The sequence below is a fragment of the Poecile atricapillus genome, chromosome Z (genome assembly GCF_030490865.1).
Source record: "Poecile atricapillus isolate bPoeAtr1 chromosome Z, bPoeAtr1.hap1, whole genome shotgun sequence".
In the NCBI taxonomy this organism is placed as follows: domain Eukaryota; kingdom Metazoa; phylum Chordata; class Aves; order Passeriformes; family Paridae; genus Poecile; species Poecile atricapillus.
The window spans coordinates 26,906,258-26,927,936 of NC_081289.1; the positions used below are offsets into that span (position 1 = coordinate 26,906,258).

Sequence of the window (21,679 nt, forward strand, 5' to 3'; positions counted from 1 at the left end):
AATCAGCAATGACCCTCGGTGATGATGGTGATCTGTATCACACTGGTTATTCTAGATCCTACCCTAATTCAAATAGATAAGATACAGAGAATCTGCAACTGTCCAGTAGGAGGAGGTAAACAAACAGCTTCGTTCTGAGTTGTGAGTGCAATGTCCTAAGTGTCCCTTAAGAGATGGAGAGGTTTTGGTACTTCAGGTTTGTCTCCTCAGCCACACAAAGACTTGCCTAAATTTCTTTCTCTGCTGCTTTTTATCCCAGGGTCAAGGGTTTTGATACCTAAAGTTTACACAGACAGAGTATCTGGGGGTGCTGGGAAAAATCTCACTTGTCAGCTGTGTTACTGTTGACACTGGGTAGGGAAGAGAAGGATGTTGTCTTGCCACATTTGTTTTGTCTTTGAGGAAGTATCAGATTTTCTTAAATTGGAGCACAACCAGTTACATTGGTAACAGAGCAATTTTGTTTCTGACTTAAGGAAAACACCCTGGAAGAAATGCAAACACCTTTGTTTTATGAGATAGGTGAAGAGAGTATATTTGTATTAGTATGTCTACAGGAATTGTTGTTACTGCCCAGTAAGTGCTATCTGGGAAGTAATTTGATGATTCAGAGATGAGACAGTCCATAACCCGACAGTCCTTTTTTTCTCTGGAGAAGAAATCCTCCTGATCCCCAGAATCAGGAAATGTCAGAGGCTTTGTCTTGTTTTGTTACAAATGTTAACAATCATATTTTGCTTTTTTTCCTCTTAAGTTATCTGTGCATATAAATTTCTGCAGGAGCAAGATCTAAGTAGTCGAACATGACATGCTAGATAAGAGCTTTGCAAACAGTCCTGAGAGGTGTTTGAGTGTTACTAACCTCTTCAGAAAGTTGAGTCCTGTAATGACAGAGCCATAAGGGAAAAATGTTTTGAATTCTGTGAGATATACTTGCCTTAAAAGCTATTTTCTGAAGCCAAATGAAGGGAGACCTGCTTGGAGTCCTGTGAAGTGAATCTGACAATTTTTGCAAATACCGGAGCAAATAGTAACAAAACAGAGCTGCAGGAGAGTGACCTGAAAGGAGCCTTTCCTGTGCCTCACCAAGGTAACAGCAAACCATGACAGCAAAACCTCTGCAAATCCTCTGAGGCCCTATCAAGGAAGAGCTGTTGTTCAGGCCTTGTTTCATTGTCACTGGGAGCAGTAGGATGAGACCAGCTTGAGAATCACAGGGCTGGTGATGGAGACAGCCTCAGATGGCACTGCTTGTCACCTCTCAGGACAGGAGTGTGATATAAAAGACTTTTATTTACACAACTTTAAATAACTGTCAGTAGTGTCTTTTAACCTTTCTTTGATTGGCACAGCCCTGCATCTCTAACAGAAATGTTTTCTTTCAAGTTTCTGTATTCAAATGAAACTGGAGAGTTGTGATTGCTTTCCACAGACATCTCATAAATAGTTTGTAATCTTGCAGTGGACCAGAAGGTATACAACTCTTCTGAACATTTTTTGGGAAAACAAATTTCTGTAGAGTTCTGGAGAAGTGCCCTGGTCCTGCACTGTGCTTATTTGGGTGAAAATGCCCATTTATTGTGCAGCGCTTGACCCTGATGGAAGATATGTTTAGACACTAATCAGAAACCTTTGGTTTATATTTGCATGGTGGTGTTTAACAGGGAATTGCCTTTACCCTAAGCCTTGAAGACTGTCTTTTTTGGCACATACAGTTTTTTCTTGCCTCTGTGTGGGAAGCAAGGAGAATTTTGCTGTGCAGTGAGAGTGAACACCATGCTAGTTTGTACCCTGGTCTCATTTTCTAACTTCATTTGATGCAGATAGACAAAAACTGTTGTTCCTGTACTGTACTGTAATCCTCCTGTGTGAGTTGCAAGGAACGCTCTTTATTCCTGTCGCATATCTTCTCACCACTCAAATAATGGGAAAGGGGAAACTCCTCCTCTGATCCCAAGGGTCTTGGCTAACAAGAGGTTCTCTACAGAGGTGCAATTCATGCTTAGCTGGCATGCTGTTTGCTTTGGAGCCAGGAAAATAAAAAGCAGTTCTGCTCTGGAAAGAAAATATCCATTAATGTGTAGGATACCTGCATTCTACATAAGTGTTACATAGGGGTGTCTCTGGGACAAGTTTGACACGTTGAACTGTGGTCAGGAAGTCCATCTGTGGTCTGTGTCCAATGCATAAGTGGTGGGAAGCAGGATTCCGCTTTTTCACGTCCTTATTTTCAAAATAGAGATGCAATGGGAACAAAGCTGCGAGTTACTTGTTTTGTTCCTTTTGTGTAAACTGGCCATGGTTCAGCAGCTTCAGCTCCACTGGGGCTCTCTCTGTCATTGCTGGACACCCAGCAGTGCAAGGAGCAGAGCTGTTGCATGGAAGTATCTTTTAGTTACATTTCCGCACAGAATTACATTTCCAATGAGGGCAGGAATCTACAAGGTGCTCTCTGGCAGGAGACACAGAGTTCCTGTTGCTGTCTCTGTTGCTCTAGTACTGCCCTGAGGCAGCTGGGAGGAAACTGCCACATTCCTGCTGTCAGTATGTGATCCCAGTTGATGACCGGGCAGCACTGGAGTCCTGGGTGGTGCCTCAGCAGTCAGTGGCATAACCTGTCAGCAGCTTGCCTGCCTGTCTCTCTGGCTCTGCAAGCCTTCCCCTCACTGCTCTCCAGGTCTGGCATCCCCCTTTGAGACCTGCCCTAGGCTTTTGATGCATCTCTGGTTCGCTTCCAGTGCTGCAAGAAGTGGGCTGAGGGCAGGTAAAGTTCCCAGCTCTTCATTCCCAGTCATGTTGTAGAGAGGAAGCCTGAAGGCCACCTCAGCACTTCCAGCCTGTGTTTGTAGGTGTTGCTCAACACCCAAAGCAGTGTGAGGCTGGTCATGGTTTGTAAGCCTCAGACAGAAAGGTTGGGATGAGCCAGGTTCACTAACACCATATTGACTCCTTAACCAGCCGGTGCCTGTGTGGGATTCTTCATTTTTTACAAAGCCAGGGTGTCAGGGTGTGAGGGACAGGAGCTCTCTGCATCTTGTCTGCCCTTTGGTCAGGTGTGTGGCTGCGCTTTGCTCACTTATGTATTTGTGAAGCTCGACTTCTCTTCTGACTTTGTGTGCAAAGCAAATATTAACTTGTGGACTAATGGCATTTGCAGCTCCAGGATATGCCTTTGTCTGACCTGAGGCAGATGCTGATGGGGGAAGGGAAGGAAGGCCAAGGGCATCCTGCTGAGAGTTTCCCTTGGACATTTCATTGAGAAAAACAGGATTATAATTTGGAAAACATAAGTTTTCTGGTTGTGTGAAGATGAAATTGAACTGTCTGATTCAGTGAAGAGCTTTTGTCTGATTTCTGAGAGAGGGAGATGTTAAATTTGGCACAATCTACTTGGGATTTCAAAAGCTGAGCTGGAAGAGGCTTCTGGAACTACACCTACGTGCATAGCCTCCTGATGGGTACTGTGACTTTCAATCACTTCTCCCTCTTCCAAAGCATTTTTTCTTAATAAAGGAAGAGAACAGAGAACAGTGGAAACCTGCTGACAATCCAGAGGTGGCAGTGGGATTTACTGCATACACTGTTGTTTTCCATTATGTTTAATGAACAGAAAGCAGAGATTTTCACATGCTAGCTTACTGTCAGAAGAGGTGTTGTAACTGTCACAACAGAGGTGCAGTTCTTGTAACAGTGAATGAAAATCATTCTAGAAAGAACTGTTATGCTTGCTCTGTTCCTCCTGATGATACTCACTGGAGGTTCTTGCATAGTTAGTAAAGTCTTCAGAATACAAAAACATTGCTTGGCAAAACATTTGTCTTCTGCACAGTCTGCTAGAGGTATTGATGCCTTTTTGGTTGTGTTTTGTTTTGTTTTGTTTTTCTCCCTAAAATCAGTGGGGGAAGAACACTCCTGGGAAGGAGTTTCTGTCCCAAAATAAAGGTCCTACTGAAAGGCTCCAGAGAGTGTCATTTAGTGCTTAGCACATCCAGGCACCACAGGCTTAGGTGAAGATCACATGGCAAAAGAGGCCAAACAGGTGAAACACAGGCAGCAGGAGATTGCTATCTGGTGTTTACCAGGAGCCAGGTGATTGAAATCTCTCATACTACACCTGTGGGGGAGAGCCAGTGTGTCCAAGGGAATCACAGTATTTCCAAGTGGAAGTAAATTTGTAGGACTCCTTTGCAAACATCAATTTCTAAAGGACACCTGCACTAGGAGAAAAACTAATTGGACATAATCCTGCAATGTGTGTGTTTGCAACTCCAACAAAGGTGTTGCAGGTGGAGTTCTTCAAATGGCTGTACATGATGCTGACTGCATGCTTCCCTTGCAGCCTTCTTTTTCAGGTACATCACATCTGTCTTCTAGCAGGCTGGAATCAATGGTGGTGTGATTTGTTTTGGACTCTGAATTCAAAATCTGTGATAAACAGGTTCTATTTGCATTTTAGCAAAAAATTAATTTCTTTCAAAATATGAAGACTACTTGTTGTGTGACTAAAATTGCTTCATATAAGAAACTTAAATTGCCTTTAAACATGGGAGATCCTCCTTAATGTGTGGGTGAAACTAGTTTTAATTTTGTAGTACTGAGGGTTTGGGAGTTGCCATTAATATTTGTTGGAGCTGATGTGTTTTTTCCTTTGTATCTCTTATTGTTGCTTTATTTCAGAAGTGTGTATGTTGCAAGTAACATAGCAATTGATTTTACACATGTGAAATAAATTCGCACATGTGGTTTCATAAGCTTTGTGGAGCCCCTTTTGCTGCTTTCTTTCTCCTGGCTAGGAGAGCTTGAGAGTTGCTTTAGGTTTATATCTCTCAATCAAAGGAAAGACCTTACTATGTCAATCACACATATCAGATATCCTCCTCCTGGCTCACACTAGGTGGTTCCTGGCTGCCTCAGGGAACCTTCTTCCCAGGTCTGTGATGCTGGAGGGGTGGATCAGTGGCTCAGGAGCCTTCCCCTGGTGTGATTCCTGCTGCTCACCCTGCCCTTCTGCACAGCTGTGCCAGCAGCAAGGTGAGCTCACGCTCTCTCTGGGCTTTGTCCCAGATGGGTGTTTGCAGGAAGGTTTCTATGGGAACCAGGGGCAGGAAAAACCTGACCACCAAGTTCAGTGCTCTAATGTCAGGGATAGGAGAGCAGGTAGGGGAGCGATCCCCAGCAAGGTGGAGGCCAGGGCTTGATGACGTGGACAAGGGAGGGTGTTCCGTCTGCTGCACCTGTCTTGGGACAAGGAGAGACTCACTCAGCACTCTCCTGCCCTTTTTCCAAGCACTGTGGTTAATTCCCTTATTATGGGGTTTTTTTCTCAGCCACATGCCTGACACCCTGGCTTGTCTCCTCCAACACGGCAGGGTTGTGCATGCAATGAAGGTTAATAATGGCTGAGGGGAATCTCTACTCACAAGCTCGAAGCACTGAGGATGGATTTGGAGCACAGGCAATGAGAAGCATGGCAGACATACCACATGGTGACTGCATTCCTAATAAAAGCCATTGGAAACAGGTTTAACTGGGCTGAGAGAAGGCAGGGGAGAAGGACACCTTGCAGGCTCAGGAACAGAGCAGCCATGGTTGCAAGGCAGTGAAAAAAGCATCAGAATACATTCACAGCAATGTTGAAAGGGAAGTAATGTCAGCCAATTTACCTGCTTGGGGTGCATGCTCTGTGTGTTCCCATGTAATATGAGCATGCAGATGCTAATTTTGTAATTGTTGTTATGTCTTCTACTGCTAAGAGAAGAGTTGGTGCTAAGGGAACAAACGGGAATAGAGTGTAGGGAAGAACATTTACAGAACTGGTGGACATGCAACTGACCATCCTGTGGACAACATTACTTCTCAGAAACAAAAGCTAGATTTTTTTGTTTGTTTGTTCATTATTCTTTTTGCCCTAAGAGTTGGTGTCAGAATGGATCAGTGTCTGTTCATCCATGCTGGCCTTTCTCAGGCAGTGAGCTATTTAACTCTGTAAGGAGGAAACCTTATAATTTGTGTTCCCAGAGAGATGTTTTTTGTGCTGTTGCAGTGTTGTACAGCTGCTTGTCTTGGAGTGCTGTAGCAAGTCACCTTCCTGGCTGCAAGTGCTCACTGGAAAGCTCACTGGAATGCAAAGGAAATATAACCTTGTACTAATCAGCACTGTGAAACAACTTAGATAGGGCCTGTGGGATGAATCCCTGGGGTTCCTCCTTTTAGCAGCTTACAGTTGTAAGTAGCAATACTGAGAAGGGAAGCTGGAAAAGCCATCCTAGGTGTGCAAATGTTAGTTTCTCCCAGGTTTTTTCTCAAGGAAGTGTGAGTGACTGATCTGTCCCAGCACTGGCTTTATCTGCTTGGTAGAGGTGGTTCTTGCTGTCTCCCACACACAAATTGTAAGGTTGATCTTAAAGTCTAGAATCTCTCTGATTACTGAACTTTTCCATTGTTTTCCTGGAAATCCCCACAAAAATCTCTGTTAACTAGGAAAGCAAGGAGGGGAGCCTATTTAGTTCAGAGGTGCCTGGTTTGTGACTCATTGCAGAGGTACTTGATAGCATCTTGTCCACATCCACATGCTTCAGGGAGTTGAATTCTGCAGGCCCACACACTTTACACTTGTGCTTTGTGGTGCTACTCCTAAAATCTCTTTTGAGCTTACTGCATCTAATGATACCCCGTTAAACCCTTTTCACTGCTCCTGTCCCTTCTCCATGGTCATTGTCTTCAGAGAATGATGATGTATGGGGTGTCTTTTTAGTTTACATCACTAAATACAGAACTCACAATATGCAGTGGAAAAGGTGTTGAAAGTTGACTTTTTTTACTTTCTTTCAACCAGCAGTGTTGTAATTTCCACAAGAAATTTGGCAAATGACAGTGTGCTCTTTCTAGCCGGTCAGTAGGTATGGAACCAAAAGGAAATTCCAGTTTCTGGAATTTATTTCTTTTGGGGGTGGAATTTAAATACTAAGGGATTTAATTTTCACGTGAGGAAGTTGTGTGTGAAAGGTCTTCCAGTCCCCCACCATATTCTTAGATGTTAATTGAATTCTCTCATCACCGTTTTTTTTTTCTTTTTATAGGAGGAGTGTAACATCTCACCTCTCTGGACAGTATTTCTGGACCTTGTGACACCTGTGCCACTCAGCCTTGCCTAGTGCAATGTCAGGTGAGCACACAGAAATTGCCACAGTATCTTCTCATGTGGTTGCTTGCTCTGTCTTCAGCTGAAACTTCATAACAAAGCTTTCTGGTTCCAAGAGGCATTCTTTATATGAACATACTTTCTGGTCAGATTGAGAGAGAAGAAGCTTTGTGACCCAGCAGCCTTTTAACTCAGGGTGAACTCAGTTTCTTCTTTTACAATGTAGAAGCTTTTTCAGCCAGTGAACAGAGAGGAAGAAGGAGGTTGAAATGTGGTCTGCCTTCCCCATTTTTCCTTAGGATTTGCTTGATTCTGTTCTCCCTGCAAGATTTCGCCCAGCCTGGCTCACAATGACTGTGAGAGATTTTCGCTGTACAGTGGTAGCTCTAGGACAGGAGGAATGCTGAAAAATAACTGGAGTTCAGGTGTGGACTTCTGAGATACAAGCTTTGCTAGGTTTCCTTAGAGAAGCCAACTTTCCTGCCCTGTACTTTTTTCTAAACCTTCCTTTCTGGTCCAGCTGGTTATTTCACAAGGTGTAACCCTGTGTAAACATACTCTTCTGGGGGAGACTATGCTTCAAGGCCAAGTAGACCTTTGTCTTGCTGGTAGAGCAGTAGAAAACTTAGGATGTGTTTATCTGCTTCAGTTGCAAGACTTGATGTCTGCTTGTATTACAAGGGAAGCTGTTCACTGGAACTCTACCTGAGACTGGAAGGGTGCTTATTTTGAACCCAAAAGACCAAGATTATAGGCATACTTTCATTGCTGCAGTTCTCTATACATGGTCTGACAATATCCCAGGCTACTGGGGGAAAAGGAGCAGTTGAGCATCTTTCTGAGGGCTCTGATTTTCCATTCCGGTGCCTGAGTGACAAAGTTTCAGGGAGCTGTGGAGTGCTGCTGGTGCCGGTCCATAGGAGAAATTTACTTCTGCAAAATATTTGGTGATGATACCCCTGGCTTGTTGCTGATCACACAGCTTTTCCAAACAGGTGAATGATCATATGATGCCATGGAACTACTTCTCTTCCCTAAGAATCACTTTTTTAGAGGAAACTCCATTTGGCCCTTTTGCCTCTTTTGCTCAGTAAAAAGGAGCAAAACCATTTGAAATTATTGGCTTACCTGGTGAATTGTGAGCTGTCTCAGTATTTAGAGTAGCAATAGCAACAAACTGATGGGTGAGTCTTTCCCATGCTGGAACAGTCTGTATGGAGTGTGTATCTTCCAAGAGTGTTCTTCCAGGTTTTCACTGTTGTGTGTTGATCTCTTTCTGTTTAGGCCATCACACTCCCTCTGCTGGGGGTCCCTTCTCAGCACTCACACCCAGCATCTGGCCTCAGGAGATCCTGGCAAAATACACACAGGTACAGTGTGGGGCAGGGTGGGGATGTTCTCAGGCTCTGCAAAAGTAGAGGGAATCCGGTGTTTTCTGGTGGTCTCTGAAAGCCACAGGGAAAAGGAGGGAGAGGTGCACTTTTCCTCCAGTGCTTTGGTTGTGGATTTCACATGGTTTGTGGTTGCATCCTGGCTCTTGCAAGAGGATCTTGCAGAGCACAAAGAAACTTCCGTGAATTATTTCCCTGCTGTTTTGCAACTATTGCTCCACTGTAAAAATGTTGACACCCTCAGGGAGCCTCTGTCATCATCAAGCTACTCTGGATGGCTTGTGCATGGTAGAAATGCTAGCCTCAAGCTTGTCACCAGGTGGGTAAAGCAGGAAGGAAGGAAGCAGCTGTGGAATTCTGTAATTTAGCCGCAGTGTTTGCTGAAAGCAGATAAAATCTTTTTGTGGAGGTATGTGGGCAGTGCTTCTTGGGTGCTGTCCAGGTGCATTGCTTGCAAGAGTCCCCACAGGAGGTGTGGGTAGGCTTGCAGGAAAGGGGAAAGAGCAGTAGCTTTTTACTCCTGAAACCTGGAGGTAGTCTCCAGTGTGCATCCCCCAGTACACCCCAATGCCAACCATGAGCACAGATGAGGAAGGTTGAGGTAGAAGTCATGGATCTTAAGTTTCTTTGGCCGGTAATTTGGACTTGCATCACAGGTGCAAATCCCAGTTTTGCCTGCTGTCTTTCAAAGGAAATTTGAGAGCAACAGGCAGGAGATGGAGTGGTGCAGGGAGCTGAATTTGTGTGTGTGTGCAGACGTGACAGGAAGGATGGCTGTGTATGAATGATGCAGACACTAGAGGCTACTTTAGCTGGTATGTGTATATTCCTCAGTCCATGAAGAGGGCTGTGTGCCCCTCCAGGTGAGCAGTTCTGATCTTGATAAGATGCTGAGCTCAAGTCCTCCTGGGAAAATCTGTATAGATTTTTTTCCCTGGAGAACTCAAAATGGGAATGGCGGGCAACATCTCCAGCTGGGAATTGTGGTGGGAGGCTTTAAAAATTAAAGGGCAAGGGGTCTAGTTGCTCAAAGGGCGTAGAGTGGGCAGTGGTGGGATGAGGCAATATCTATTTGTCTCTGGTTATTCAGTGATAAATTCCTGAAAATGCCTGTTTTCCTTCCTCACATCTCCCAGAAAGAAGAATCCGTCGAGCAGCCAGAGTTCCGCTATGATGAATTTGGTTTCCGAGTTGACAAGGAAGGTAAAACCAGTCCTGTCCCTCCCACTTGCATTGTGTCCAGCCCTTCACATACTTTCAAGTGTGACAGAACTTTGCAGCTATTCTGTGCTAAGTCTTGTCTACCCCCCTGTTTCTGTATCCTACCATTTGTAATCAAGTGCATTGGACTTAGGGAAGTCCAGAGCATAGACTATGCAGCAGTCATTTCCATCTCCTTATGTGCCATGGGAAAGAGGGAGAAAAGTTGAGGAGTTACCATTTCCATTAGCAGCTGCATGCTGGAGAAGGGAAACTTTCCCAGTTCACAGTGGGATCTCCATTGTGTTCAACACACCGCAAGGGCTCATAGCAGGCACAGTGAAATTTGCTGTCTGCTGAAATACTCATGGCCAACGTGAGTGGTGGTATGTTCTGCTCACCTCAGCATCTCAGCAAAGTGTGGGGCAAACTGTAGGGGAAAAACTACATCCTAGTTTTTCTGCAAGCTATGGCGGTAGGCAACCAAATAGAAGGAGGCATGGGAGCACCGTTGAAGCTGAGCAAAGAGGAAGGGAAAGGAGTGGGAGATGTAGGAATTGTTTCATGTGCTCTGGGGGTCATTCCCAGGGTTCAGGCTAAATAATGTAAGGGCAGAAGTTGTTTGCATGTGTGCCCTGAGGCACCTTGAGTCATAGAGGATCCTCTTTGAAGCAATGACCTGAAGATGAGGACAGAGCACAGTGAATTTTTCAGCCAGAACATTTGATAGACCTGTACATTATAAAATCAGCAGAAAGATTTGGAGTGCATTGTTGGGATGTATTATATGATGAAGGATGGAGTGCCTTATGTGAAACCTGTCCTTTTGCTAAAGTATCTATTTTAGGAAGCCAGCTTCAGGTTAAGGTGCTCTCTCATTGTGAATTTGGAAGTGTCCTTATTAAAGCATTTTTGGTGATTAAATATCCCCAAAGTTCACATTTTGCACCTCATTACTTCCGTGAGCATGTAGCTTCTGCTTTCCAGCTCTGAGGCTTGCTATGCTTTTGTCAGCCTGATTTACAGATCTTTACAAAGCCCAGCAGGATAACTGCTGCCAGGATCTGGTTTAATTCTAGCCACACTGTGCTCTAAATCATGAGTAAGTAGAGACTAGAAGCCTGCCTACAGCTTCTTAGTTCTCAAAGTCCCAAGCCTTTTGCTTATTAACATAAAATTTGCTGCATGGAGTAGGCAGTTAGAAACCAACCTTGCCTTTCCATGCTCTGACTGGAAAATACGAATGTTTTGAATGGGCTTTTTTCAGATGGCCAACCTATTCCCCACCCTGCTGTGTGTCTATTTCCTCTCCTGTTCCCTCTCTCACTTGTCTCCATTCCTTTTTCTTCCCTTTGCTGAAGCAGACGGTGCTGAGCCAAACTCCAGCAAGCTTTTGGGTGTCCCACTGACAGAGGAGCCACAGCAGAGGCTCAAGTGGCAGGCTCATCTGGAATTCACACACAACCATGATGTGGGTGACCTCACCTGGGACAAAATTGAGGTCACCCTGCCACATTCAGACAAGCTGCGCTCCCTGGTGCTGGCCGGCATCCCACACAGCATGAGGCCACAGGTGAGAGCGCTGCCTGTTCTGGGCAGGCACTCCTGCCTGCAGTAAGAGATCATGGAATGGGATCTCTTTGTTGAGAGGGTGCCAGATTATGGCTTTCTGTGGCTGAGTGACTTCTTTCTCTGTTCACCCTGTCCCCCCAGCTGTGGATGCGCCTTTCAGGGGCTTTGCAGAAAAAGCGGAACTCAGAGATGTCGTATCGAGATATCGTGAAAAACAGCTCTAACGATGAAACCATTGCTGCCAAACAGGTAAGAGATACTTCCTGGTGCTGAGTGGGAAGAAGAGCAGGATTTACTGTGTGAGGAAGGCAGGGTGTCTGCCTGACACCTGCAGCAGGGGCAGTTGAGATGATGTGTGGTTAAATCCTGTTAAAGCTTAATCCTGTGGGGCAGATTTCTCCTCTGTTTTGTTGGAATAGCAATTGTTTAGCTCTGTTCTTGCCTAGGACACCAGGGAAAGGGTTTCATCCATGCTACTTGCAGACTAGAAAAGTGCTGCAGTTGCATCTCAGCAAACATCCTGGTACTCACTGAGGGAAGGGAAGGGTGAAAGGCTGACAGATGCACCTCTGTTGAGGTTGTGGCAGCTGCTTTCAGCACCTGTGTTTGTTCCCTCAAATACAAAGTTTCTGAACACTAATCAGACTATTAAAGGGTGTCTTCCCTCTTCCTTTGATCTTACGGATTTGGCCAGGTCATTGATTTTTCTCTGGAATACATTCTTTGGGAAGCCATGCTTGAAATCCAAGCAGATGTAATTCCCAGCTAGTGTATGTTTCCTATTGTCAGTGGTGAAACCAAGGAATGAATTTAGACAAGTATTTCTAGGGATTTGGCTAGCCACTGTCTGCACTGGCATTTTCCCACATGTCAGTGAAGGCTGTTAAATTGACCCCAGGTACTTGGACAGGGACCCCTCCTTTGATGCATGAGGACTTATGGGTGGGTATAGGGAGGCAGAGTTCCCTGAGGCAGGGGGCCAGGGGAAGTGCAGAAAGCTGAAGTCAGTTTTTCAGATGCTGCAAGCTGAAAAAATTGTTTATGGCTGCCTGACAGATTGAAAAGGACTTGCTACGCACAATGCCCAGCAACGCCTGCTTCTCCAACATGAACAGCATCGGGGTGCCACGGCTGCGCAGGATACTACGGGGTCTTGCCTGGCTCTACCCAGACATTGGATATTGTCAGGGCACTGGCATGGTAACCTGCTTTCAGAGTGTCTTTGTGACAGGGGTCAGTTTGTCTCCAGCTGCTACACCAAAGCGAATGATTCTGAGGTAGTGCTGCCAGATACTGTGGTCTCCAGATGAGCTAAAGAGAAATCCCTTCCACCTGGAATACTTTTCCTACGGAAGAGACAGCAGAGTAGCACCACACATCCAAAGATATTTGGTCCATCTGTTGGGGAGGGGGCAGTCATTATACTGAGGAGAAATCCCTCCAGTGGAGACTGCAGTAGAGCTCCTGCAGAAGGAAGATTTTTGTCACCTAGATACTGGTCCATCTCTCTGTGTGAGAAAGTGGGGAAAGAGTTCTATTCCTCTTAGAACATGCAGTTTTTCTTCCTTCAAAATCCTAGGTGGCTGCCTCTCTGCTGCTCTTCTTGGAGGAGGAAGATGCCTTCTGGATGATGTGTGCTATCATTGAGGAATTGGTTCCTGCCTCCTACTTCAGCACCACCCTCATGGGTGTGCAGACAGACCAGCGTGTTCTGCGGCAGCTCATTGTGCAGTACTTGCCCCGTCTGGACAAGCTGCTTCAGGAGCATGACATTGGTAAAAGTGTGCCCTAGAAATTTCTTGCCAGGGTAACATACAGACAAAGAGTACTGTTCTTTTTTCACAAAGGGGAGCATCAGGGAGAGGAGCAAACCTCCTGACCCTGGAGGCAAGCCCTTAGGAGAATCCACCTTCACTGGTTGACTGTCTTTCTCTCTTGTGATTATTTTCCATGTCTCTGTTCACAGAGCTCTCCTTGATCACCTTGCACTGGTTCCTCACCTCTTTCGCTAGTGTTGTCCACATCAAGTTGCTGCTGCGTATTTGGGACCTCTTCTTCTACGAGGGCTCTCTGGTGCTGTTCCAAGTCACTTTGGGCATGCTAAGTATGAAGGTAATCCCCAACTCCTCTCCCTCCTTTATAGTATTTTAGTGTTTAATTCTGAGATTTAGGAGCAAGAAGATTTTGTATCCACTTGCTGTATGTGGTTGGGGAGCGTGTTAGGAAAGGCAACTTCCTGCTGCCTTCAGAACTGGAGGCTGTGAAAAACTTCTAAGGCACTTCGCAAAAATTAGAGATTGCTGCTTCCTGGGCATATCTCATTTGTTGCCACATAATTAAACCTCATCAGCTACAACCCTTCAATCAGTCTAGATCCCAGCCTGAGGGTCCATCTTATCTAAACCTAAACCAATATACTGCTCTTTTTTGCACAATCTAGAAGGAAAGAGAAAGCCAAAGTTGTGATCATGTGGGAAGTTTTGGATGGCATTGTTTGAATGCTCTAAGAGATGAGCATTGTTCTGTCTGCATTTGATTTGGCTGGCCTGATCTTTTCCTTTTCTATGTGAAAAAGTTTTGTATTTAGTTTGCTGTGTGAAGGGCAAGGGTGATCCTGCTTGGGAGTAAGGGGAAGGCAGAGCAAGTTTGACATGGTGAGTGCTCTAGAATGTAGCTCCCATTCTCTTATCCCTAGCAAGATCCCTGCTGTGACCAGTCCTAGTGGTTGGTGCAGAATAGATTTGAGTTTGGTTTTCCATGCTGATTTGATTTCATTTCAACAGTGAATGCTGTGATTCAAAAAAATGCCAGCTATAATTCTGGGAGGAGAGTGCAGTAGAGTAGTAAAAGATGCTGTTCCCCTCTCAGGAGTAGCTAGGACTTTTCCTGTTGAAGGTTTTTTTATGGAATTTTCTAGTTGTACCTGCCCAGGCTGTACACTGACTGTAAAACTGCATCTAGCAGCCTCGGGAGCGCAGCTGTCATGTTCACCCCTCCACGAGGCTAAAAAGACTGTGTTGTTGCAGGAGGATGAGCTGATCCAGTCCGAGAACTCTGCCTCGATCTTCAACACGCTGTCAGACATCCCGAGCCAGATTGAAGATGCAGATGTGCTGCTGCGAGAGGCCATGCGCGTGGCTGGCTCGCTGACAGATGTGGCGGTGGAGACCCAGCGCCGCAAACACCTGGCCTATCTCATCGCTGAACAGGGACAGCTGCTCAACTCCAGCACCACTGTCAGCAATCTATCCAAAGTGAGTGCACAGAATCCCACTGCCTCTGCTGCTCCCTTTTTGCCACTCCTTAAGTATTCCCACCAAGGAGCAAGAGGTCCTCCTGTTTGAGAGGATTTTTGGTTCCAGGATAATTGTTACGCAGTGAAGTAAATGTATTGGGAAGTTCTGTACCAATGAAATGCTGCCAGATCTGTCCTGGTTGATAGATCCCCAGATGAAAGGGATATTAGCAGTGATTGTAATTATCATTTATGAGAGTGATGATGAAATGTGATGCATTTCATTAATGGAAACTAAAAGAAACAACATACGCTTTTGGCAGAATTTGCTTGACGCACACAGAGTAGGAACTAGATTTAATCCATTAGTAAGAAACTGGTACACTAAAATAGCCTTGGAAGGTAGAGTCAGAAAACAGCAGCAGCTGCTTTTGAGAAGCCAAATTAAAAATGCACCTGTGTTTAATCTTGGACTAAAATCTACAGTTGCAGACAAGATACTCAGGCAATTCTAAAATGTAGTAGCCATCCACTTAGAAATTTATATACAATCACACGTGCTTTTTACAACAAACAGAATTAGAATTAAAATTATTTGCATGGATTGTGGTTGATTCTTGAATTTCAATTATGCTTTTGTAATAATTAAGGTATAAATAACCTGTTGCATGTGGAGCAGTACAGCTGATTCAATGTGTTAGGAATAGAGCAACTCCTGTCTAAAATTGCCAGTTCACTGGCCTGCCCCTTCTAGTGGTAGCTGTCAGGACCCCTTGCCCAGAGCTGACTGGTGTGGAGGGTTGCTTTATTTTATTTCTGCAATCTGTCCTAATGTGTGCACTTTGTTCTCTCTCTTCCCTCTCCCACAGATTGTGCGGCGCAGGACTCAGCGCAGGAAATCTGGCATCACCTCTCTGCTTTTCGGTAAGGACAATCCTGCACCTTTCGTGTGTAGTTGGTAGCTATAGCAGCTTAAGAGGGAGGGGAGCAGGCAAAGCAGGGAAACATTGGGACAGAGGGATTGGAGAGAAGGGAGTTAGAACTGAAGGATGAGAGGGAAGAAGTGCAGTTTACTAGTTGCTTTCTTTGATCTGAGCTCAGAAGGTAAATTTTAGGTTAGACAGTCCATGAACAGTGACCAACAGGAGGTGCAGTTCAGCCCAACTGTAATGTCCTTCTTGCACTGACCAACAGGTCAAACACATTTCCTGGCAGACCTTATGCAGTTCACCGTCTGGATGTGGTACTCTCTGATCTTACTCTGCTCAGTTCAAGAACTTCTCTGAAGATCTGAGACATGGCAGGATGTCTAGTGTGTCAAACATCAAAATTATAAATGACGGCATCATTATTATTATGAAGGCATTACTTATTCGGAGAGTTTGATGTTGTGAATGCTTTTTACTCTTAATTTTCTTCACTTATGAGCCAAGCCAACATATGTCCAGAAAGGGCACAGTCAGAATAGCATTTGCAGGGGTTTAAGAGTGACTTATTTCTTGATTCCATAAGAGCCCTTTCTGCTGTAAGCCTCACTGTCATCACTTTACTTGAAATTGGCTAGCCTTCTTGAAATTGCCACATGTCACCACAGGAATTGTTTTTCCGGAAGAAGACAACTTACTGAATTTACAGGGCTCAGACAGTGTTCCTGTTGTGGTTGAAATGGCTTGAATAAAACTAAAAATGGGCTTTACTGGTCTTTCCAGAGAGGAGCTATTCTGATGTTCTCCAGGAAGCTGATATATTGTCACAGGCTTCCTACAAGCACACAAAGCATTGCATAGAAGAATTATTGTAGAATACCCATGATACTGTAAAGTCAAGCATGCAGAAGTGAAGAAACACAGGAAAGTTGCTTGTGCAACCTAAACTCAGAGCCTTTGTATGTAATGTTATCATACAGTTGGTACAGACTGAACTGGCAGAGAACTTGGCTGCCACACGCACCTTTCTTGTGTCTCATATAGCCTCCTTGACAGTTTGAGTATTTTTATGAAGGTGATAGTGAGTTATGCACAATGATAAACTTTAAGTTCAAGCTTCAAAATATATCAGTGGTAGAACAGAGATAATTGATAGGGTTTTCTCATTTTAGTGGGGCTTCTGTCCAATGACCATCATGTATTTTACCTAACATTATTCTTAGTATTTAAAATGTTGGTTAAAACTGAGAAGTTGTCATCCTGCAGCAGTTGACCACAATGGAAAAGTTCAGCCCAAGTGAGAGGAAGGAAAGCTTGCATGTGATAAATTCACTCTTTACTGGGAACTGACAATCAATCTTAAATGTAAGTCTGCTGCCTGTGATAGTTACTGTGTAGAACTGGTACTTAGCCCTCATCTGTGAGGGAAGGAGAACTTACCCAGAGCTTAATTCTTCTTCCTTAGAGTGAACTCAGATGTGGTAGTAACTTGGGCAGGAGTCATAGAATCACAGGAGCACTATTTAGAAGAGACCTCTCAGTGTCTGTATTCCAACATCTCCTGCTTGAAGCAGCCTCTTGCTCATGCTAGATCAGGTCGGTCAGGGCTTTCTGTAGTTGAGGTTCAGAGAGTTGAAGCAGATTTACAATGCAGTAAGAGAAAGAAATAACAAAAGGTAATTTGGTGGAGAGCAGAACGTGCAAGAGTTTTCCTGTTGTGTGGGCTTGCACAAAGGGAATGAAGAAGAGCTTGTCCTGTGCAGAGCCATGCAGCTCATCAGTCTTTGCAGGCTCAGAGTAGAGCCTCCTCATGTGTGGCTGATCATGCACTGGTTTTCTGTTTGGAAATGTGGGTGTTGAAGTTTGAAAGTGTACATGTTGAGTGCAGTGAGGTGATCTGGGGGACACACCAGCTGCTTTCCTCTGTACCACGCCCACTCTAAGGTAGGAGAGTATGGAACTTGCTTCCCACGTCTCCTGCTTGTGTATGGCTAGGATTGATCTGAATACAGAGGGAAGAGCATGGTATTTTGGCCAGATGGAACTGAGAGATGACAGAAAGAATCAGTGATCTATGTAAATGAGGGCAGCCCACAGAGCTGTGGTTTAGTTTCTTCTCTAGTTACAGTCTATTTTCACAGTGTGAAATTTCTAGGAATCCCTGAGGTCTACATGCTCACCTGTCTATTTGCAATTTTTGCATCACTGAGTAGTAGTTCTTGCATGCTCTGTACCTACCCCTTGGATACAGAGGATGAGATTTTGTTATTTTTTTATTGCTTGGATCGAGAGTAACTATGCCCCACAATTTTTCTAATCCAGAAGCAAGGTTCAGTTTTCTCTTAAGCTCTGATGTATCTCAAATAATTTAATGTAGCAAATAGAAAACAATTATAAAATAATTTTATATCTAATTTTGTGCCTTTATTTACATTCCTAAAGTTTGGGTATTTTTAATTAGGATGACATAATCAAAAGATATTGTTAATAACTTTTCAATTAGCAGAAGCTTAGTGTGTCTATAACTCTTGCAGCAGCTGTAGCTCAGGCCACACTTTATTCATATTGTTTTCTGTAATGCTGCTAGAAGATAAGCATAAGATAATTTGCTAGCCAATGATTTACTTGGCTCCTGAATAAAAGCTGTGTTTGTATAAACATCGGAGTTCAGTGAAAAATACATTTCTTTAAGTGTTAATTTTGTTACTCAAGCTACCACATCTCCAGTATATTATAGAGGGAGCAAAATAGATACATGAAAGTGCACTTTGGATTTAATACAAAATTTTTTTAAGAAAAAGAAGCAAGTAGTTCATTGTTCCCTAACGTCATGTACCCAGTATTTAAGGCATTCAGATACATTAACTGTCTAAAGAATCCATCCCATCAGGTATCTTTCTGCACAAGGTAATAGACATAGGCTGTCAAAACTCCTGGGGGGATTAGTGATAGTTGAAAGATGCTCTGGTAACTTTTACTTTGGGCTCATGACCGTTTCTCTACACCCCAAATGTTTGAAGTCTGGCTCTTAGGGAGGTTGAGGTCTCTCATGGCTCTGACTTCATGACTGGCCCAGGAAAGTGGGCTGTCTTGTTTTTTTAGATCTTTTCCAAGACTCAGTGAAGGATGTGCTCTCAGCCTGTGAGTTATACAAATATCAGAAGTAATTCAACCAAAACCTGATTCAGTTTCAAGAGAATTTCAGTTGTAGACAATTATTGCAAGTTCCCCAGCCTTGTGTCCCACCTTTCAGCTGACATTGTGGTGACATATTGTAGACACTTCTCTAAAGTGGTACCTTGGTATACTGTGTTTCCCAGACAGATCAAAGATGACATATTCCAGTTCCATATGCAGTTTGAAGTATCATCTCCTTAAAATTTGATGCAGTCAAATTGGTATTTGCTATTTACTTTACTGAATAGCTTGGCAGTAAGTACCTGCCTTAGTTTAGGTACACTTCTGATGTTAGGCTTTTTTTGGTTTCTTCAGAACCTGTAATTTCTAATGGTAACAAAAAAATAAATACCATGTACTTGCTTTCCTTTCATCGCCTTCCCTCTGGCTGCATGGACTCCACCAGGGGATGATGATCTGGAGGCACTGAAAGCCAAGAACATCAAGCAGACAGAGCTGGTGGCTGACCTGCGTGAGGCCATTCTCCAGGTGGCACGGCACTTCCAGTGTGTGGATCCCAAGAATTGCATCATTGTAAGTGGAAACAGCTGGATCTGCACTGCTGTGTACTCCAGGCATAGGTTTTGAGTGTTCAGCACAGGACATGGCTGTTCAAATGCTCCTGAAGTGTGGGCTTGAGAAGGAACATGCCAGGTGTAATGGCTGGAGGGTGAGACTTGCTTAATCCATCTGTGGTGGAGGAGGGCTGTGCTGAGAGCTTGTCTGCTGGCTAGGAACAGCAAAAAGTTTGGGAACAGGGGCAGGCAAGCTTTGGCAGATAGCTAGTAGTCACCCATGTACTTTCATTCCTCTTTGCTCTCATGTGCATGCCTGCTAGGATCTGACCCCAGACTACAGCATGGAGAGCCACCAGCGGGACCACGAGAACTACGTGGCCTGTTCCCGCAACCGGCGCCGCCGAGCCAAGGCACTGCTGGATTTTGAGCGCCACGATGACGATGAGCTGGGCTTCCGCAAGAACGACATCATTACGGTGTGTCAGCCTGGGGACAGGCACCAGGAGGGACAAGCTGACCCAGCTTGTTTGGGCCACTACACTACCTCCCCTGCAGGGAAAGAAGGGAGGAGATAAGCTCAGAGCCCATTTAGGGCCCAGAGAAGCAGCTGGTGCTCCTAGGGACTGCCTGCAGATGGGGCAGGGTGTTCCTGTGAGTGTTGTCCTGTAGGTCATTCTCACATCCACCACAAAGTCCCTTTCCTGGCTTCTGTACAGCTGTGCAAAAGATGGATTTGGTCCAACTCAAGTCCCAGTTTAACGCTGCATAACGAATTGTGGTAAGGCTGTAAAAGCATCCATTTGCATTTAACTGTGAGCATCCCATCTGAAATGGGGGAGAAGAGGATGTTTGCAGTAGCTTTGTGTCCTTGAAGGCCCTGGGCTATGTGAGAACACTGGCAAAGCAGTTGAGAAGAAAGTAGTTCCTCATTGTGGACACACAGCCAGGCAGCTGTACCTCCTGCCACTGCAACCTCTTCAACTGGCATTTTCCACTCCCTCTTTTTCAGATTATTTCCCAGAAGGATGAGCACTGTTGGGTGGGAGAGCTGAATGGACTGAGAGGTGAGAACAGCATGGGTTGCACTGGGGAGAGTGGGGCCAGATGCAGAGCATCCATTCATCTACAGCAACTGCTCTGGCAGCAAAGGCTCTGCCAGGTGCCCAGAGTATCTGCCAGGGGCAAAGGAAATGTATGAAAGCAGTCATGCAGCAGTTAATTGCAAACAGCAAGTTTAGGCTTCGTCCTCCTGGTACGGGGTGGTTGGGTGCATGTCACCACTGCTGCATGTAGACAATGTCCTGCAATTGGCTTTCTTGTGCAGCTGCCTTAGGTATTGTGATCTTGAGTTTGCTTGCTTCCTTCATTGGGGGTGGGCCCTATGAACTCTGATTTATTTTCAGCTCCCACTGGAGCTGAGAATCCTTTAATCCACATAATCCTTTGTGTAAGGATTTCTCAGTATCTTTGTCAGGCTCATCTCTTTGTTCACTCTTTGTAGGTTGGTTTCCTGCAAAATTTGTGGAGATCTTGGATGAGCGGAGTAAAGAGGTACTTAAAAACCCCACAACTACAAAAAAACTTCACATTAAAAAAAAGAGTTATGTCATAACTGAGAAAAACAAGTTGAAAAGAGCCATGGATTTCCCTCCTTCATTCTGTTTGCTTTCTCTGGCCATGGAGTGCTTTGTGATGTGATCAGGCAGCTTATCTTCCTAAGCCTGTTTGCTTAACTTCCTCATGCTGACCAAATGGTGAATGAGGGCCCCAGAGGACACCTGTGTGGGATGCCTGGGGTTGCAAGGACCCTAGAGATGAAAGCTGAGAGAGCAGCAGAGAGAGAAGGCAGTGTTTCTGTCTGCTCCCAGCTGCCTGTGTGCTTTTACTCCTTTGAGGCTGTACCCATGGATTCTGCTCATGCTTTGTGACCGTGACAGTAAATTCTCCCCAAGCAGCTACACCCAAGGGGACAATCTGTCTTAGTTCCTCTTACAACTGTCAGTGATGGGATGGCACTTACCTGTAGCAGATACTTCAGTGTGTCCTCAAGATTGGGGTAGTGTGCATGAGACAAACATTTGCAGCTGTTGATATAAGCAGTTTTCAGGGGAAGTGGAGAAGGCCTGGTTCTCTCTCTTCTCAGTATTTGGGGACTGAGGAAGAGCTCAAAGGCTGACTCAAGACCCCTGAAAGAAGCCCCCTGAGAGATGTTGCTATTGACATATTGCTTCCTTTCCCCTCTCTCAGGGCTGACTCCTTAGATGTAGGTCACCTCTCTGTACATAGAAATACCCTGCACTGCTGAGTGTTTCTTCTCCTAACTGTGGAAACAGAGAGGATCCCACTCATGGGAGTGTTAACAGTGTCAGCATGACACCTCAAAGTGGTGTACCACCTGACCTGGAAATTCCTATTTGGTTGTTTGCCTTGACTTTTAGCAGCTTACAGAGTCCCAGAGACCCTCAGTGCAAGTTCATCTCCATACCTTAGCTGTCAGCATCACACCAGCACATTCCTAT

At 44.8% G+C, this 21,679-nt stretch overlaps 1 protein-coding gene across 7 annotated transcripts in view; it reads left to right on the forward strand.

Moving 5' to 3' along the window:
* SGSM3 (small G protein signaling modulator 3) overlaps window positions 1–21,679 on the forward strand; it is a 28,736-nt gene that overhangs the window by 2,337 nt on the left and 4,720 nt on the right. For 2 of the 7 annotated variants that reach the window (XM_058864554.1, XM_058864555.1), the window contains 15 exons: window positions 4,340–4,438; window positions 7,080–7,165; window positions 8,426–8,511; window positions 9,669–9,735; window positions 11,094–11,305; window positions 11,446–11,553; window positions 12,361–12,504; window positions 12,884–13,079; window positions 13,271–13,416; window positions 14,331–14,558; window positions 15,409–15,463; window positions 19,049–19,176; window positions 19,481–19,636; window positions 20,170–20,224; window positions 20,662–20,711. In XM_058864554.1, coding sequence (XP_058720537.1) covers window positions 7,159–7,165; window positions 8,426–8,511; window positions 9,669–9,735; window positions 11,094–11,305; window positions 11,446–11,553; window positions 12,361–12,504; window positions 12,884–13,079; window positions 13,271–13,416; window positions 14,331–14,558; window positions 15,409–15,463; window positions 19,049–19,176; window positions 19,481–19,636; window positions 20,170–20,224; window positions 20,662–20,711 — 1,638 coding nt within the window. In that variant the 5' untranslated portion in view covers window positions 4,340–4,438; window positions 7,080–7,158. Of the gene's footprint in view, window positions 1–4,339; window positions 4,439–5,010; window positions 5,032–5,467; window positions 5,487–7,079; window positions 7,166–8,425; window positions 8,512–9,668; window positions 9,736–11,093; window positions 11,306–11,445; window positions 11,554–12,360; window positions 12,505–12,883; window positions 13,080–13,270; window positions 13,417–14,330; window positions 14,559–15,408; window positions 15,464–19,048; window positions 19,177–19,480; window positions 19,637–20,169; window positions 20,225–20,661; window positions 20,712–21,679 lie in introns of those variants that run through there. The other 5 variants (XM_058864556.1, XM_058864558.1, XM_058864560.1 and 2 more) reach the window with 4 other exon arrangements.